A 19,772-nucleotide genomic window follows, 5' to 3' on the forward strand; every position below is an offset into this window, starting at 1 on the left:
CCACTCCCAGGGGATGGCCAGGGCTGGGTATCCCCTCCACCAGCTCTTCTATTGCAGGCATTTTGTCTAGAAAACCCTTATGGCTCCTGGCTTCTTAAGAACTTATGACTTCTGTTACAGTGGCCCAAAGTGAATCCACGAGAGTCCAGTGTAGGATGTGAAGACAAGAGGAGGGGGTGGATGGGAGCTGTGTGTGTCCAGGCTGGCTCAGTAAAGTAGGAGACATGGATTCAGAGCACACCATGCCAGGAACAATAAGTGTGATTTGCTAGGAGTGGTTGCTGCCCTCTCTCTCAGACTGTGGAGCACTCATTCATTAGATGGATGGGGTACCAGCATCGAGAAGTGTCTCATGCTGCCCAGGGGAATACCTTCAGTGGAAGGCAGCAGACCATTCTTGAGGAGGCCTTCTTCCAGTTTCTGACCTGCTCCTGCTTTCTTACCTGAGTATACCCAGTTACAGGTGAGACCAGCACAGTTGTGACAAGGGGCTGTGTGTCCAGGCCCAAGCAGTCTTCATGACTGTCAAGGCCTCTATTCTGTATCAGCCCCAGAGGCACTGGACTGAGAGGGAGTCCCTAGGCCACCAAAACCATCAGCACATCAACACCTAACTTCTTGACACGTTTCATGTATGATTACCAACCTGCGGACTTTCAGGGATGCAGGACTCAGCCCCACATCCACCCACCCCTGCCTGAGCTTCTGAGCTTGTTGGGGGCCAGCTCCACAGTGGGAGGAGACAGGCCTCATCCTAGGAAGGCCCTGGGGCCTGGGAGGAAGTCCTCAGCCAAGGTGTTGCTCTAGTGAGATGCCCTTGCCCCAGACCTTGAATTGTCCCCTCCTCTGTTCAGAAGGATAAACTGGAGAGAGGAATTCATGACTCTGAGTAGGAGAAAAGTGAACATTTAATGCCACCATAGGTTGACTCTTTTTAAACACCAGATTCTTTTCCGACAACATTTTACACCTCATATGCCACAAAAAGTCAGAGATCGTAGCCAGCAAACAATGTCTTCACACTGGAAATGGCACACAGCTTAATGAAATCATGTCACCAGTTTTTGAGAACTATAACTTTCATTTCCAGACTGTTCTCCAGGTAGCCTGCTCACATTTTATCAAGATCAAGCCAACAGTTAACTCTTTTATCGCTATGTGAAGGCCCATACACAAAACCAGCCTGTTTGCAAATAGGCTGCTGGGACCTACCCAAGTACAGAATAGTTGAATTTCTGACTTTTAACAAATTTTATTAAAAGTTTTTAACAGCAAATACTTGTAAGCTAAGAACTTCATTTTTAAAATGGCACCAAATCTTTTATCCCAATAGTGAATTTAACACAATGACATCAAATACCACCATTGAATCTTAAAAAAAGATTTTATGAATTTGTTTATGAATTTGCTGCTTCTGACACAATAAATGCACTTGGGCAGGTCTTGTCTCCAATTTTCAAATTGGCCCATTTCTACAGATTAGCATATTTATATACACATACATACATGACTAGAGCTGAAGGAACCACAAAGATCATTTAGCACACTGTCTTCATTTTACAGATTAGAAAACTGTGTTCCAGAAAAGTTGGGTAATATATCCAAGGCCATAGGACTATGGTCAAAACTGGAGTTCGAACTCAGGTTTTCTGTCTTATGTTCTTCCACCATGTCACATACCTTCTGTACACATGCATCCATATACGCCCCCGTGCACACACACATGTCACTCCCTTGGTGTGGTGGGTGTCCACATATCACACACCTGGTACAACAGCACCTTGTGGGCAGAGTCCAAGATGTCGGACTCAGATCCCGGTTCTGCTATAAAACTACTCTGTGAACTTGGGCCAGTCGTTGGCTATTTATTGACTTCAGTTTCTTCATCTAAAATGATTATCCCCAGCTCCAATACAGAGCTTTCATCTCTTCAAAGCACTTTCCATACCTTTCTCTTTACACTATCCCAGAAGGGCAGCTAATATAACCCCCGATCTTCCATCTGCGAGCCACAGGCCCAGCAAAGTGAAGCGACTTGCCCAAGGTTGCATAGTGAGTGAGGAAACCAGACCTGGAGCCCGACTTCCTTACCCCAAGCTCAAGGCTTTTTCTCCTAGGTTTAGCTGCCTCTCAAATGAGACTACTGACCCCCCAGCCCCTCCCAGCCTCTCGGGGATCCAGGGAGGGGACAAGATGCCTTAAGTATTATGGGTTTTACGACTCACACTAAAGTGCTTTGGTTTCTCCAGAAAAGAACATGTACTATATATATATATGTCTCTCTCTCTCCAAGGTAAGGAATTTCAGGTTCCTTTTCCAAACCCCCTTCAGGAACACTGGGGGTGCTGGGGTTTCTCAGGGAAATGTGGGTACCTAATATTGTCTGCACTTTTCAGAAATTTAGTGTGGGACCAGCAGGAAGAGGCTGGATCCTCTCTCACTAAGGCCTGTGGAGGCTGCTTTCCAAGTCCATTATCATTAAGTTCAAAAGGAAAGGATCTTTTCCCTTTCAGCTACTTACTTACTATAGAAACAAACTACATTTTGAACTAAGTCCTGTACTTTGAGGATTGGACCGTAATCCCTGTTCTCCTGATTGATTTCTCTTTCCTTCCTGGTACCTGTGTCTCAGTTAATGGAGCTTTCTAGAGTGAGGCGAACAAACAGCCATAGGCAGATCCACCAAACTTACACTTTGATGCACAGCACTTGGATAGCATTTCCAACCATGATGTATAAATAATATAAAACACGAGCAATGCTACAAAACAACAGCCCAAGTTTACAAATAAATTGTAACTTCTTCATAAAGTGAATATGACAATGTGGGGTGTTGGTGAGCAGTATGGGGAATAAAACAGTGAGCCTCTTTCGTTTTGAAGGTAATTTCTCTATATAAAATAGATGTGCCTGGGCCTGCACTTCAGGACTCCCTCTAATACACATACAGACACTGGGAAATGCATTTAGAGAATATTAATTATATGCACTGAAGCCTTGATACCACCTCAAGCACCACTATGTCTCTGATATTATGACATCATCTCTGGTTCTGAGGGGGGCCACCCAAAAGCAGAATGTGTTTGTTTAGGGATGGGATAAGTAGCTTCTAAAATTTTGCAAAAAAGTTTTGTGTTTGTTTGTTTGTTTGTTTGTTTGGAGAAGATGAGCCTCTCCTGGATTGGAATGATGCTTTTATCTGGATATGACCAACACTTTGGAATAGGTATGTATTTTTTCAGGAAGATTGTTAAGTGACACAATTTGCGAGATTTTACTCAGAAATGTTGACAGATCTTTGCTGGAGGAAGAGAAAGAGAGGTTAGAATCCAAAGGAACGCTATATTCTATCTCCTTGTCCTCCCACTAGCCCCCCACCCCCCCCAAAAAAAACTTAGACCATTTGCTGGCAGTTGTCAGTGAGACTGAGTGTTGGTTTTGCTTCATTGGGCGCAGAGGAAAGTGGGCTGCACGGGCCTCCCTTAGGCAGTCCTGCTTCAGTGTGGCAGTGCTGAACAGCGTCCTCTATGAGGGAAGGTGGGCAGTACTGCCTGGGTGGGGGCAGCAGGCAGGACCCAGGGCCAGTGCCCATGGATGGTTTATCCAGCATCAACTTGTCAAGAATGGGGCTTTCAACATGTTTCTCACAGGCATGGTTTCAGGGTTTAAAATACATTGCCTTTAAAAGTGAGGAAACCTTTGAATATGTGCTCTAAGAGTGGGGCTAATATTCCAGCAGGAAAAGCACAATGAGTAAATTCACGAATTCTTCTGGTTTCCATTTTGAAATTAACTCATCTTTAGTAATGTCTGTTATGGCCCAAACCCTTTATGGGATAGGGAATTTAGAAACATTCATCACATCGTTATTCGTGGTGGGAGCCTTGATTACACATCAGCAGTGGCCAATGACACAGACAACTGTGTGGAGAGAGAGCTTAACAAAAGCCCAGGCTCTTGCAAGCTCTACCTCCATCCCAAGAAACCCAGGTCAGACAGCTGCTTTTGAATAGGAACACCTGTGATAAAGGCTGATGGAGTCACCAAAATTCATGATCAGCACCTGAAGCCCATAAACGGTCTCTTGCTCAAAATGAACAGAAATCCGAGCACCAGTATAAGATACATATGTATGTGTCAGACTATTTGAACCACAGTCCTGGATGGTTTCTGTGGCTACAATGAAGTCACTGCCACCTTCCAGGAACACAGACTTCAAGTTTAAGACTAATTTATGACAAATGGCCAGATTCCTGCCTGCTGAATTCCCCACTCTGGGCTGCATAGCGTTTTATCGCAGCTTTCTTCTCTCCCCAGTTTGGGATCTCTTGTATGAACCCCACCTGAGTCAACACAGGACCGACCTCTGCTTCTGCATCTCAAGCTCCCCACCTTCAGAACAGCAACTGCAGAGAAAACAACAGGCGGGGTGTTTCAATTTCAAGTCTGAAAGAGATGAAAGTTAGAGACAGCTTCCCCATGATGTAGAGGGGAATTCAAGGATGAGAAGATCAAAGGTTCCAGCTCTCAGGTGGGGCTTGAAAGCCCAGGATAAAGCAAACTCTCACTCTGTGGCAACATGAAACACCATCGTGAGATGCACTATGGATTTACTCCTGGGGAACAATGTCACTATTCCCCTTTTGGCCTCTGAGTTTTGTGATAATGCTTCCAGCTCACACTGAGCTGAACTTTGGAGAGGGAAGACAATTTCAGACAAAGAGTCAAGGCTTCTAAATGTTAATTTCAAGTAAATATTTTTCTGGGCCTTTCATTTGTGGATAATAGAATGGAATAATGGGCTCTTTGACATTCTCTTTGCCTTCCTAGGTTATCTGTCATCAAAACCACAAGGGGACCTGGACAACTTCACATTTGGTCATTGAATGAAGCTGTTCCTCAGTTACTAGAACTGTTGCACAACAGCTGATCAGCTGTACAATCAACTGATAGAACCAGGAACAATCACACAATAGCATAAAATTCATGATTTCTTCACAGAGTTCATCAATACTTGGTATGTTGTTTGTAGCTGACTTAGGTCAGAAAAGAAAAAAAAAAAAAAAAAAAGGAAAAAGTCAGAATGAACCTCCATGCCAAGTTGTTCTCCTACACCATGGCCAACAGCAGCCTGCGAGAAGTTCAACAGTGTGGCATTTTAAGAGGCCAATCTGACTTGGCAAGAGAGCTCTTGGTTTTATTCAACCCTTTGCTATCTCACAAAGTTGTTACATATAAAGCAGGTTTAGGCAGGATGCAAACTGAAGGCCATTACCCCTAGGAAAGATTTCACTGATCAAGATTTGAAATTCCTGTAGATGTTTCTACTTAGTCTCATTCCAGGAAAGGCACAAGGGCCCCCTTGATGGCCTGTTAAGGAACTCAGCTCAGTGAAGTAACCTGTGGGGAAGATACGCCCAGGGCAAAAGCTAAGGACACTGATTACTAATCAAGTGTGTATGTTTCCAACAAAGAGAAAGGTACCTTTGACAGTCCTTCAATCAAAGGCTTTCCATGAAATGGTATATTTCAAGCCAGCAACCAAAGGGATGCCGAGTGGAAAACCCAAACAAATTCAACAGATTGACATCTCTTGGGGTCCAGACATTTCCATTAGGCTGATATTTAACAAGTTCATTTAAGCAAGTGCAGAGACCAGAGCACATCCAGCCCCAGAACCATGGGGCTGCCCTGCAGAATGGGGTTAGGGTGGGGGAGGCCTGCCTCTCCCAAGGTGACTTGTTAAACTGGAGGGGGAAACCATCCATTCTGGAGTAACATTTCACCATATTTTAGCCCGTGTTAGCTATCAGATGGAGCACAGCTTCTGTGTGCACGATGCCACAGGAGCGAGTTTGAATCAAACATAAAGCCAGACAGAAGCCTAGGGGGTTCTCTGTGCCCTGTTCTGACCAGTAAAGGGCTGCACTATGAAGCTCACAAGACTTCGGTTCCCACTTACTGGGTTCAACTGGGCTTTGCCAGTTGTTTAGCCAACTATGCTGGGCTGCATGTGTACAAAGGAGCATTGACAAATGCATTGTTCTTTTTCCTTGGGGAGCAGTTGGGGCTGAGGAGTCAGTTAGCCAGGACTGACTCACCTGGAAATAAATTCATGAAGTTATGCTGCATTTGAGGTCAAAAAGAACAATACTCTGGAAAATCCTGGGCACCTCTATTAATGGCCTGGCTAGAGAGGCCTGGGAGAAGGCCCTGACTGGAAGGTAGGTAAACACCCTGCTGTTGCACAGCTGTTATTAGACAATCCCTGGACCACTCTATGCTTTGGGTTTCTATCACTAAAATGAGTACACTAATCCCTAAGGGAATTGTGGCAGAGATGGACATCTCAATTTGAGAATAAAGTCCAAAGTTCCTGGAGTCAAGCCTTGTACACCCACATGCATGAAACCCTGGGCCCCACAGGTATGTGATGTATGACAGGAAACCTTTCTCTGCCTTCAGGTGTCAAGGCCTGAGCAGACAGGCCTGGTCCTTTCTTGGTATGGAGGCTTTCATTCAAAAGGACTGGAACTTCTTGCATTAAACAGCACTCCGGACAACAGAAAAGTTGTGTAACCCCGCCCCCCATCCTTCCTTGTTCTGGACCAATACTACTTCCGTCTCTGAGCATCTACAAGTCCAAGAAGGTCTCCAGACTGGGGAAAATCCTCTGCTCTAATAAATTTGCAAAACTGGGGAAAAAAATATGGCTCCGTTGAACTGGTCCAAGTGTTCTTTAGATCCAGAATCTTTGGAATAAAAATGAATATGAAAAATGTTTTTGAAGACCCCAGCTTCGTGGGTAAAAAGGAACCAGTCTTACGTGCCTCAGGACATGTAAAGAGTCGGATATGACTGAGTAACTGAACTGAACTGACGTGCCTCAGGACTTGGAGGGGAAACTATTCAGCACAAACATCCCGCTCGAAGGGTAAGGAGGGCCAGGGTCATAGAGGCTCCTTTCCCCCTGAAGACACACCCATTTCTCTCAAGCTCACATTCGCCTGCTCCATAATCGACCTCCAAGTCTGCCCTCTGACCCTGCCACTGGTGGGAGGTGGCAATAAGCATCACCTGTGGTTCCAACCGTCCCTGGAAACACACTGGCTTGGGCCCAGAAGTCTCTAGCTTCTGTTTGAGTGGCCTTCCCAGCAGAACCATAGCAGACAGTTAACATTTATTCATATGCAATACTGATTAGGAAAGAGCTCTACAAACACAACTTACTTAGAAATAGCAAGTCAGAAATAGGCTAAAACACCAAGAGAAAACGAGCTGTAAATACATTGCAAAAATGTGTTTGATTTTTTTGTTGTTGTTCATGTTGTTTTCATCTTGACTAGCACCATCTGTACACAAGAAAGTATGAACATAAACGTTTGGATAATAACAAAGATTTGCAAGGCACTTAATCAGTCATTCGGGGAAACCTGTTGTTGTTTTGTTTTAGCTTTCCACAACAATCCCACGTCCACTTTAGCCCTTTCTCACAAACCAGGAGAAGAGGGAGGTCTCTTTTGCCAGCAGTTCTTATGTACAAACAAGTTCTTCAAAGTTCCTCAAAGTGCTTTTTCAGTCTCACGGGGGCTTCCACGCTTCTTGGGCTTCCCATCATTCGCTCCTCTCCTGCGGGTCTGGTGTCTGCACCGTTCCTACAGAAAACAAAAGAAAAACTCGCCTTCCGCTCCACGCTCCTCCAGACTTGCCACCAACCTTCATCCTCCTTCCGTGGTCTCTGAGCGGCGCCGGCACTAAGGGCCGGCACAGCGCGGCTGCCTGCGGCTCGGGAGCGAGGGCCGGGCCGGGCGGCTCCCGTCAGCGGCGCCGGGAGGTGATGTCGAAGCAGGTGATCATCATGAGGTGCGCCTTGCAGAAGTTGACACGGCTCTCCAGGCGCTCCGTCACGCACTCCAGCGCTTCCAGATACTCCAGGGAATCCAGCTCCAGAACCTGCTCCAAGTCAACTGCAAAGAAGGAGAAGCCCGATGGAGACGCGCCGCCTACAGGGAAGGGTGACCCGACGGGTCGGCCCTGGCCCCCGAGGCTGCTGCGCCTGCGCCCGGAGGTCTTAGCACCACCGTGCCCTTGACCCTCTGCAGCTCTCAAGTCAGGAGCAGAACCCTTTGTTACTTGCAACTGTACTGGGGCCCTTCATTCTAATGATAACACCAAATCCCCGACATTTAATTGAGGCTCTGTGTGTGCTAAGTTGCTTCAGTCATATCCGACTCTTTGCTACCCCATGGACTATAGCCCACCAGGCTTCTCTGTCCATGGAATTTTCCAGGCAAGAATACTGAAGTGGGTTGCTAGTTCCTTCTCCAGGGGAATCTTCCCCATCCAGCGATCTGAACCCTGCAGTTACTCAGTGGTAAAGAGCCCACCTGCAATGCAGGAGACATTAGAGATGAGGGTTCAATCCCTGGGTTGGGAAGATCCCCTGGAGGAGGGCATGGCAACCCACTCCTGCATTCTTGCCTGGAGAATCCCCATGGACAGAGGCGCCTAACAGGCTACTGTCCATAGGGGCACAAAGAGTTGAACAACTTAGCATGCACGCACATATTAATAACTAGATTCTTAGACTCACAGACACAGAGAACAGACTTGTATTTGCTAAGGGGAGGGGCGGTGAGGGAGGGAACTGGGAGTTTGGGATTAGCAGATCCAAAGTATTATATATAGGATGAATAAACAGCAAGATCGTACTGTATAGCACAGGGAATTCTATTCAATCTTGTGATAAGCCATACGGAAAAATGTATATATATGTTATATAAATGTATATATAAATATATATATGTGCATGCAACTGAATTATCTTGCTATACTGCAGAAATTAGCACCACATTGTAAATCAACTATACTTTGATGAAAAATAATTACAATTCTTTGCTCAGAAGACAAGCAAGATTTAAGACCCAGATTCTGTCCCTAAAGTTCAGACCTGTACAGAGTTAAAAGTCTGTTTCCTTCAGTTCCTCAAGGGCAATCATCTGCGGCCGCCTCTCCTGCGCCACTGGCCACTAGTTGGTCCAGTCAAGACTGGGTAGGGTGGTGGGCTGCTGCAGAGTGTCCAGCGTGGGGAGGACAGGCGTGGACAGCAGCCAGGGCAGTGGGGTGGCCCTGGAATCCAAGGCAGGAGGCCTGCACTTGACTGCCAAGAAGGCCACACCTAACCTGTGCTGGCACAGGGTCCTTAAAAGTAACATGAAGAGTCATCCCTAGTCTGCCTACTTTCCTAACTAGAGTTGCTATGGAGAGTAAAACCAAAAAGAAACAACGAATGTGAATGTGGTTTGAACTGCTACGAGCTATCTGAAAATCTGGGGTGGAAATCAGGGCTGACTTCTTTTGTAGGGGAGTTAACAGAGCTCAGAGAAGGGATGTGTCCTGTTCAGGGTTACATAGTTAATAAGGACAGGGGCTTGGAATAAGGTGGAGGCTCCTGAATACCAGTCTAAAACAACAACAAAAAAAACCCTCCCCATACCATATCCACATCAGGCTATGTTATTGGATCACCTTGAAAGTGGCATCAGAATTAGGAAATTTGAAAAAAAAAAAAAAAAAAGGATCCCAGCACATATATTTCTATGCCAACAGCCTGCCTGTTATCCAGGGACTAGTCAGCATACAGCCTCATTGATTTTTTTTTTTGTCGTTCTTGATTTTAATTCATCTTGAAGGGCCAATCTCTGTGCTTCTCCTTTCATGTGGCCTTCTGTTCATTACCTTTCTTAGCATAAAAAAAAAAAAAATCACTGATTCCTGACAAAGGCAAGAAGGAAGCAATTGTTTCCTGGAAGCATCTACATTTGTACCGATGTTTAAGCAGCTCACTTCCTGGGAAAAGTGTGACTTTGTAAGATGAAGACAATTGTCAAGGCTGCCTCAGGCATAAACAGCTCTCAAAAATGTTAATAAAAGGATAAAAAAGGAAGAAGAGGAGCTGCTGAATGGGTGCCCCTGGGATTCTGAAATGCCGGAGGATTCATGGAAGAAGGAAAAGGGTGTGTACAGGTGGGAGAGACCAGCATTAGGCTCCATGTTTATGCCATGGCCAGACTTCAGCTAATGTCCTTGTTCATGTCTTGTCTGCCCCATCACAGATTAGAGGGAAATACTGTGGAGAGCAGGAGTTTGTGTCTCTGTCAGGATTTCTAACACGGGGCCCCCGTTGGTGCATCAGGCAACCAGGCACTGAGGAAATCAAATTCCTCAGCCCTTAGAGAATGGCTATTTTCATTAACTCTGATAATACAAACACTAATTACTACTAAATACTGAGCTTTCATCACTGGCAGGCAGTGTAACGAGCACTCGACCAACAGTAGCTCATTCACTCTTCCCAAAAGCTCTATGAGATGGGCAAACCCTTATGTTTCCCATCTGACGGTTAGGGAAATCAAGGCTCAGAGAGGTTAAGCATCTTACCTGAGGTCTCACAGCCACACCCAGAGCAGCTCTGCATGACTGCGGCTGACACCACACACGGTATAACTCAACATGGTAAGATGCACCGTTGTAACTGGCCCCAGTGTCCTGTCCTCCTACTGGTCTGTTTGATCCTCACATGAACCAATGAGGTACTCAAGGGTGATGTTATTACCACATCGTTGTGGAAAGGAAGCCACCTGAAGACATGCTGTGAAAGGGGCAGGGCACAGCTCGGAGGCTGGCAAATTCTGTCCTTTCCTCTTTGCTCAGAATCATTTCATCCAGTATTTTTCTTAAACCTCAGCTCCAGACTCTGCCTGTCATGCTCCCTGCACTGACCTGGGAATGCCGGGAAGAGGTGCTGAAGGTCACTTCAGGGGTCAGTTGTGAAGAGAGGGAGGAACAAGGAAAAGCTGGTGAGTGCGGGACAGGAAAGAAGGGAAAGGAATTCTAGTGGAAGTAACGCATTTTATTCCAGAGGCTAAGTTGTCCAGCATTGGGCCCCATATCATTGAAACAGTTGGGACCAGATCTGAGCTTTATTTTGTGGTAAATGGAATGGTTAGGAACAAATAAATAAGAGACAATTGAATCCATCTTTCAAAGAGAGCAAAATTGTTCTGAATTGTTACTAGATGGTCGCTGTCATCCTGGGCTTTCTATTAAATGGAAATAACACTGCGAATGTTATTCTTTTCACTCAAAAATGTGTTTTTTTTTGTTTTTTGGTTTTTTTTTTTGCTTTCTGGGTTCTTTGTGAGGCTTTTCTAGGATTGCACATTCTACCCTATTAAGAGCTCTATAAATTCTTGTCTATTTCAGGCTAGATATGCAATGTGATTTTGTGGCCTGGGAGCAGATTTGTAATATAGCCTTCATGTCTGGGTGATTGTCCACCACATGCAGGGGGGGAAAAATATCTCATTTTCAGGTGCTCTGGACTGAGACACACAAGAAATAATCCGGCAAGAGCCATGGTCACCACCCGCTGCCCCCTCCTCCCCATCTGCTCCCAGGAGAGTGGGATCGAGCTCAGGGAAGCTGCCTCCAGCCGATGGGCAGAGGTGGGGTTCAGACAGCGTCTGTGTCCCTCGGCCTGGTCTGTTTAGTGGGTGAACCTGGGAGTCGCAATGATGGGCCTTACATTCACTGAGCCACTTGTTAGGGTCCAGCATCAGATACTGTTTGGTCGTCTCCAGCTCCTTCATCAGCCATTCGTACTTGGCTCTGACCTCCGCAATTCTCTGCTGGCGATGCTCCAGAATTTTCAGTTTTGCGTTAAAACACATGACCTCCTAGGATGCAGATGAGAAGGAGACGGGAGGTGAAGAGGGGAGGAAACGGGGACCTTCAGCTCCAATCCAGCCCACGCAACCTCTTCTGGAAAGGAATACTTCTGCTTATAAATCTGTGCAAGGAGGGTGCAGGGGGCTCAGCTCTGACGCCGACGCACAGGACAGGACTATCACAGGCTTATCCCAAATTTAGAAGGCGGTTGGTGTCCCAAGCTGGAGCCAGAAAAGCCCAGGGAGCCCACCAGCTCTCCCAGTCTTTGAACCTTCCACGTGTCCAGGTGGAGAAATAGGCGGCTCTCCCAAGGAGCTGGGTGCACAGGACTGGGTGCTGGCTGGAGCCCTCACCTCCCACCAGCACAGAAGCCACTTGGGGTCTCCGGGGCCTGGGCCCCTTCTCAAGCACTGCCCCCGGGGGGCCGACAAGGGGACCTGTTGGGGCACGGGGTGGAGGAGGCTCACCTTGCTGCTGCCCCCTCGTCGCCGCTGCAGCCGCTCCACGTCGTCGATTTCATAGACTTTAATCTCAAAAGGTTCCCCGAGGCCCCTCTGGGTGCTGCGCAAGGGGCCATCCACCCAGCGAACGCCCGCGCTATTGGTGGGTTTCCTTACGGGGGAGGGGGTGTCAAGGGACAGCGCCGGGATGAGCCTCCGTCTCTGGGAACCTAGGTAGGGAATTAAGTCCACAGTTAATAGTTTTGAATTTCTTTTGAGCATATTTTTTAATGCAAGGGGTGGGGGCATGACAGCACGCCCCCCACACCCAACCCTACCCAGACCTGCGGCAGAGCTGTGTTTGAAACGCTCCAACCACCCGCCACCTCAGCATCCACTCCCTTTCACTGGCACTTGCTTCATTTCCGTAAGTTCAACTCCCACCCCCTAACAGTGGTCTCCCCCTTAAAACACACAGGCTGGAGGACACTAGAACTGAGAGCCACTCTGGCTATACCCTCAGCATGGACCCATGTTAGCAGGAAATTAGAGATGTTCAGTGTTAGGGGAAAATAGATGCTAGGATTTGATACTGTAGTAGGAGGAGTTTATTTGCTTCTAACAACAACACTGGAATCAGCACTGCTTATGCTAGGCCCTGCTGGACATGCTCTACATACTGTGATGGAGACTGCTAGCTGTCCCCCAATACCTGCCGTCCTCTTCAACCTCAGCAAGAGACCCCAAGTGGGTGCTGGATGCACAGGGTACCAGGTGTACCCTGTGTAGTACATGTGACTTAAGCTCCTCCAGTGCAGTAGAAGTGCCCTTTGCAACAGCTGTAATAGAAAGTGTCCTGAAAAGGTGAGGTCTGCCCTCCTTGTCCTCTCTCCTTTGTCTCGGATGGAATACGGGCCTGCTGCCCGGTCCATGATGTGAAGATTGTAAATGACGGATAAACGAGACTAGCAGCCAGGATTCCTGGTACCCAGGAGACCTTCACATGATCGCCTATGCAGTTTTTTTCTTTTTAAAAAAGATTTACTTTTTCTAGAGAAGGTTTAGGTTGACTGCTAAATTAAGAGGAAGGTACAGCGAGTTCCCATATACCATCGGGACCCACAGACCCACAGCCTCCCCCACCATCAACATCCCCATCACAGAGGTACATGTGTTACCACCGATGAACCTGGGCTGACACGTCGTTATGCGTAGGGACACCCAGAGTCCATAGTTTACATCAGGGTTCACTCTTGGTGTTTACGGCCTATGGTTTGGATAAATGTGTAACGATATGTATCTGCCATGATAGTATCACACAGAGTATTTTCATTGCCCTGAAAACCCCCTACACAGACTTTTACGTGAGAAATTAATCTTATATTGTTATTGGGTTTTCTGTCACAGACAAGCCTAGTATGTAATTCTCACAGAAGCAGAAAGTAAGGTACAAAAGACTTCCATAACTTGCCCAAAGTCTTAGTATTACCTTGTTTAAAAAAAAATCCATTGCCCACATTCTCCACCAAAATAAGAAATATCAGATGATAAATGATCTTCCCAAAGGATGGGTTATGATTAAACACTACAGAACGTGGCACATAGTAGGCTGCGGCGACTGAGGATCGACAGGCGGGTGGTACTGCAGACCAGGATGAAGACAGGCGGGGGTGGTGATCTCTCAGGAGCCTGTCACTGCCTATATCCTGCTTCATGGTCAGGATCTTACCTGCATCGTGTTTGTTAAACATCTTATATTTTACCCCTAGTCTGAGTGGAGGGAACCTTTTTGCGAACTGGGAAACCAATGGTAGCCTCCCTGGGAAATGAGTCTGATTGCTGGGTCTGCAGTGAGATGCCTCTGTCGTCCTTGGGACTTCCTTGAAAAATTGACCCGGTAAGCATCCGGCTCCAAAGTTTGCCCACCTCTTGGATTCTTGATACTCTTTAGCTGCTGGTGTCTGTATTGCGTTTGTGGTATTTGGTTGCAGTGCCCCTCGATATCTGGGACCCCAGAGATATCTGGGAAGAGGGGTGGGCCAACACGGTAAGGGTCGAGCAGAATATGTAGGGGTGAAGTGTACTGTTATGCCATTTAAGATAGCTGTTCTCTTGCTTTCTATGCATTCCCCTGCTTAACCAGTCCCGGCTTCATTCACATGCCTATCCAATCCTCTTAATTCTAGGGCTTAATCAATCCCTGGTAACCAATGAGGCTACCTGACATCAATTGCACCTGTAAATGGTAGCCGCCTCCTCCCTCAAGTAGTGAAAACTGCTGCCGTGTCCTGCCTGCTGCACAAGGTGGGGTGTCACTCCAGGACCCCTTGTGTAATATCCCCTGTCCCTAAACCACTGATGTCTCTGTTGCTGTCTCCCAGCTCTTTCTTCAGTCTGGCCCAACTACAAGGTTTGCAGGCCTGTGGGGTGCAGCCCAACACATACCATGCAGATTTGAGCCCTAAGAGGCAGGTCTCTAGAGGATTATAAGAAGCAATCACTAAAGGACTGTCAGGACGGGGGGCCCCAATGCACCAAGCACCACTTTTTTTTTGGTGACTGGTGACATGAGTGAGTGAAACCATGGCCTGGCTTCTGAGGATGGGGTCTAATCTTTTCACCCACATCTGAAGTGGATCTAGCCTCCTGCTTTGGGTGACTACCAGGTTTGTCCCCCTGGCTCTGGCCCCTCTCCCGGTGGGAGGCTGGAGGCCTGGCCTCCTGGTAGGGAAGCCTGGTGCTGCCTCAAACAGCTGCATCTCCTGAGGCACACACACCCACCTGGCACCTTTTTTCGCCAGGACCAGACATTAGGAAGCTTGCTTTCTCCTGGAAGGAGGATGGTTGGGAAACATGACACCATCCCAACAGGTTTATCTTGAAGCTGAAGGGAGCCTGATCTAATTTAACTCAGAATGGATATGTGGTCCCTCCTGCATCTGAGGGAAGACAATGGCATCTGCAGGAAGCCTTGGCTAGCTGCACATAGAGTCTGAGCTGATTGTGCTTTGAGATAGAATGTGTTTCTGTGCCCAGTCATTTGTAGTGACCGACTCTTTGCGACCCCATGAACTGTGTAGCCCACCGGGCTCCTCTGTCCATGGAATTCTTCAGGCAAGAATATTGGATTGGGTTGCCAGTTCCTTCTCCAGCAGATCTTCCCAACCCAGGGATCAAACCCAGGTCTCCTGCATTATAGGCAGATTCTTTACCGCCTGAGCTACCAGAATGGACCTCATTAAAGTCAGATTTGAGTGAGAGTGAAGGAGGGCAAGAGAATGTACACACCATGATACGGCAGCCCTGAGAATACGAAGGATACAAAGCATGAGACTTTTCTGGAGGCCCCGGGAGATGGGCTATATTGGTCAGTGCTGCTGCCGGTCCTTCCAGCACCACCCCTGCGGTGTTTGGGAAACTCTGGAGGAGTCAGTGCCCTCTCTACCCACCCCCCCTCCATCTTCCTCCCCGATTCCAGTTGGTTCTGCTTGTTGCATGCTGGGCCAGTGTGGCCTGCGTGATGTGATGACCCTTCCAAAGAGAAAGACACTGTACTTTTGTCCCACTTCAAGAGATGCACTGACTGCTAAGAAAAGCTTAAAATACCATAAGCTCAGAGAGAAAAAGAGCCAGAACTCTTTGAAACAGAACCAGGGGGCCAAGGCACAGGACAACCTTCTCCCCAACCTAGGGAGCTAGGAGTGTGAAAAGCCACTACCCGCAGCTCCAGGTGGTGGCAGTGGTTTTGGCGCAGCGTTCAGGGCAGCGCGTGCCTGTTCAGAGTGCGGGTGAGCGGCCTTTCCTTCAGGAGACAACGAGGGACTCGAAACGCAAAGTCAACTTTCCCTACAGAGCGTACTCTGTCCTCTAGGCTCCCTTGGTTTCATGTCAAATCTCATTTTGGGGGGCCAGATCTTTATCTTGTGTATGTATGCATGTGCAAACACACATGCATACACACACACACTAACTTATGGAACTAGGAAGTGTCAACCACTGAAGATGTCAACCACTGAAGTAAATATCTGACTCCCTTACAATGGAAATGAACCATCCGGTAGTTTGGGTTTTTTATTTAATTGGTCTGATCATGCCAGCTGACTCTGAGCAAGCAGTTCTGCCTTTGGAGCTCAGCTCCAGTGAGACTTGGCTGCTGCAGAACATGCGTGGAGGCCAAAGAACACCAAGCATCAGTGGGAAGATGTTCAGCTCTCAGAGACAAGGAGAGCCTGAGCATCCTTCAGGTGGAGACTTGGCTCTCATTCCTCAGGCTGCAAACACTTGTGATGGGACTCCTGGTAAGCCCTATTTTCTCAGTTGGATAATATATACTCAGCCCCTAGGGAGGTATATGTATGGGCATTGTGCATGCTGCAAGTGCTAAGTTGCTTCAGTCGTGCCCAACTCTTTGCGACCCTATGGACTGCAGTCTGCCAAGCTCCTCTGTCCATAGGGATTCTCCAGATAAGAATACTGGAGTAGGTTGCCATGCTCTCCTCCAGGGGGATCTTCCTGACCCAGGGTTTGAACCCATGTCTCCTGTGGCTCCTGTACTGCAGGTGGATTCTTTACCACTAGCACCATCTGGGAAGCTATATGGGCATCTCAGTGCACCCATCTCACTGGGTGCATGGGTCCAGACATTTCTGGGATGACTCTAAGAATCTGTTTATGTGAGAAAAAGGGGAAGAACTGAGGAGGCTCATGGGATGGGTGGTGTATCACTTATCTATCACTGTGTGACCAATTACCCTAAACCCAGCAGCTAAAAATAACAAATGTTGGTTCTCCCACACATTCCTACGAGGCAGGGATCTGGGAGAGGCTGATGGAGCAGGTAGTTTTGGCTGAGGGTCTCTTGTGATCTGCAGTCAAGTTTTCAGCTCACGAGATGGGGCTGCCATCCTCTGAAGGCTTGAGTGTGGCTGGAGCATCCACTTCTAAGCCCACTGTTGTGGCTGTTGGCAGGAGTTTCCGTGCACTGCCTGGTGGGCCTCTGCACAGGGCTATTTATGGCATGGCAGCTAATCTACCCAGAGCAAGAAAGAGAGCTCCAGTGTCTTTCACAACCTAATCTTGAAGGTGACATAACCATCACTTTCATCTACCTTATTCAACTGGACACAGAGACCAACCATAGTAGAGTATGGGACGGGATGAATCAAGGGCGATGCCAGGAGGCAGGGCCCATTGGGGAACACCGAGGAGTCTCGTTACCACAGATGGGAAAATATCAGGAATTAGGGTCACTCTCTATTAGCCTCCTCATCTCTCCAGGGCACCCTATGAGATGAGAGCAGAGATCACCCTGATTGGTGAGAGAAAAGTAAAGAAGCCTTAAAGGAGAATGACATTTTACAGGGCTACAATATCCTGATAGAGATATTCTGAAGGCTAATTTCTGTTATCTTTTTTCTATGCTTTTTTGCAATCTTCTCAACTTCCTCACCATGTCAATCAAGCCCTGCCAGGGTCAGAAGTGAGTGTCCAATGTCAAGTGAATTGCAGTCTAAGGGCTTCTGTGTGTAGTGACTGGCTATCTTGGATTTTCTCAGAGTTCTGAACTTCAGTTCAGTTCAGTTGCTCAGTCGTGTCTGACTCTTTGTGACCCCATGGACAGCAGCATGCCAGGCCTCCCTGTTCATTACCAACTCCTGGAGTTTACTCAAATTCATGTCCACTGAGTCGGTGATGCCATCCAACCATCTCATCCTCTGTCATCCCCTTCTCCTCTTGCCTTCAATCTTTCCCAGCATCAGGGTCTTTTCACATCAGTCAGTTCTTTGCATGAGGTGGCCAAAGTATTGGAGTTTCAGCTACAGCATCAGTCAGTGAATATTCAGAACTGATTTCCTTTACAATTGACTGCTTGGATCTCCTTGCAGTCCAAGGGACTCTCAAGAGTCTTCTCCAACACCACGATTCAAAAGCATCAATTCTTTGGCGCTCAGCTTTTTTTTATAGTCCAACTCTCAAATCCATACATGACTACTGGAAAAACCATAGCTTTGACTAGATGGACCTTTATTGACAAAGTAATGTCTCTGTTCTTTAATATGTTGTCTAGGTTGGTCATAACTTTTCTTTCAAGGAGCAAGTGTCTTTTAATTTCATGGCCGCAGTCACCATCTGCAGTGATTTTGGAGCCCCCCAAAAATAAAGTCTGTCACTGTTTCCACCATTTTCCCAAATCTATTTGCTGTAAAGTGATGGGACCAGATGCCATGATCTTAGTTTTCTGAGTCACACCCAGAAAACGAAATCAAGGCAAATTTGGCCTTGGAGTACAAAATGAAGCAGGGCAAAGGCTAATAGAGTTTTGCCAAGAGAAAGCACTAGTCATAGCAAACACCCTCTTCCAACAACACAAGAGAAGACTCTACACATGAACATCACCAGATGGTCAATACTGAAATCAGATTGATTATATTCTTTGCAGCTAAAGATGGAGAAGCTCTATACAGTCAGCAAAAACAAGACTGGGAGCTGACTGTGGCTCAGATCATGAACTCCTTATTGCCAAATTCAGGCTTAAATTGAAGAAAGTAGGAAAAACCACTAGACCATTCAGGTATGACCTAGATCAAATCCCTTACAATTATACGGTGGAAGTGAAAAATAGATTCAAGGGGTTAGATCTGATAGACAGACTGCCTGAAGAACTATGGATGGAGGTTTGTTCTGAACTTGGTCACTGGTAAATCAGGTCCATGAATGAACTGATATCATCCAGAACTTGCACCCACTATTGAGGGGCCTCCCCGCCCCTCTCGTCTCCTCCAGAAGTACACTGGGAGTCTTACTTGGGGTGTGATGGGGAAAATTGAGGACAGGGGCCAGGGGAATGTGGTCAGACCAGAGGAAATGGAGTTTAATGCTATGAAGGGAATTTCAGAGGGAGAGATGGTGCCTCGCTCTGCTGGAAACGGCACAGGAAACAACGGTGCCGAAATGCCATATCATCACTTGGAGGGAACTGACCACAGAGCTTTGGTCTGGGTCCCCATAGAAATATGAGTTATTGGATTTCCTGCATGCTCTCAAGAAGATGCTTCCTGCTCTCCTCTGAGCCCAGGCCCTGCCAGTGACCGCTCTATTCCAGGCTCCTGGAAGGTTGGGGAAGCACCTTAGTTGGGCAATAGTGGTGTGGAACCTGTCAAATGCAGCTGTCTGGTTTGGGACCACTTGTCCTGAACCAGCTTCCCCCCTGATGCCAGTGGGTCATCAGAAGGATTCCTTCTTCTCTATCACTCCCTGCTCATCAGCCCAGAACTCTTTATGGACATAGAGAAGTCAAGTGTTAAACAAAAAACCTAAAGTTGATAAGTGGCAACAATTTTGCTGCACGAAATGGCCCCAGTTTGACCTGAATCCCCGGCTCTCCCAGCCACTCCAGGCTTGGCTTCCAGTTGCATATGTTTGGAGGGGCCCCCAACCTGTCATGGCCCATCCCACCCTATTCTCCACAGCGCTCATGACTCCAGCAAGGAGTCTGATGTCAGGCCTTCCATTTTTACCATCACTGAGTGCAGATAACAGTGTCTACTCTGAATCTGAAGATGCTGCTTCTTAGGTCAAGTGTCAGAAAACACAGGCATTCTG

General features: G+C 47.2%; 1 protein-coding gene and 1 long non-coding RNA gene across 2 annotated transcripts in view; one reads left to right on the plus strand and one right to left on the minus strand.

The window, feature by feature from the left end:
* Nucleotides 1-5,091: 5,091 nt before the first annotated feature.
* Nucleotides 5,092-6,601, plus strand: LOC129652944 (uncharacterized). The gene is made up of 3 exons (XR_008714858.1): nt 5,092-5,734; nt 6,065-6,224; nt 6,466-6,601. It is a non-coding gene; the product is annotated as an uncharacterized LOC129652944 (long non-coding RNA).
* The window catches only part of KIF26B (kinesin family member 26B), a 510,788-nt gene continuing 496,632 nt past the window's right edge, over nt 5,617-19,772 (minus strand). Inside the window, exons 13-15 of the mRNA XM_055582070.1 lie at nt 12,198-12,400; nt 11,588-11,738; nt 5,617-7,967 (exon numbers count right to left, since the gene is read on the minus strand). Of these exons, the coding sequence (XP_055438045.1) occupies nt 7,819-7,967; nt 11,588-11,738; nt 12,198-12,400 (503 nt within the window). The 3' untranslated portion in view covers nt 5,617-7,818. The remainder of the gene's footprint in view (nt 7,968-11,587; nt 11,739-12,197; nt 12,401-19,772) is intronic.

Source organism: Bubalus kerabau, chromosome 5, assembly GCF_029407905.1.
Source record: "Bubalus kerabau isolate K-KA32 ecotype Philippines breed swamp buffalo chromosome 5, PCC_UOA_SB_1v2, whole genome shotgun sequence".
Lineage (NCBI taxonomy): Eukaryota > Metazoa > Chordata > Mammalia > Artiodactyla > Bovidae > Bubalus > Bubalus kerabau.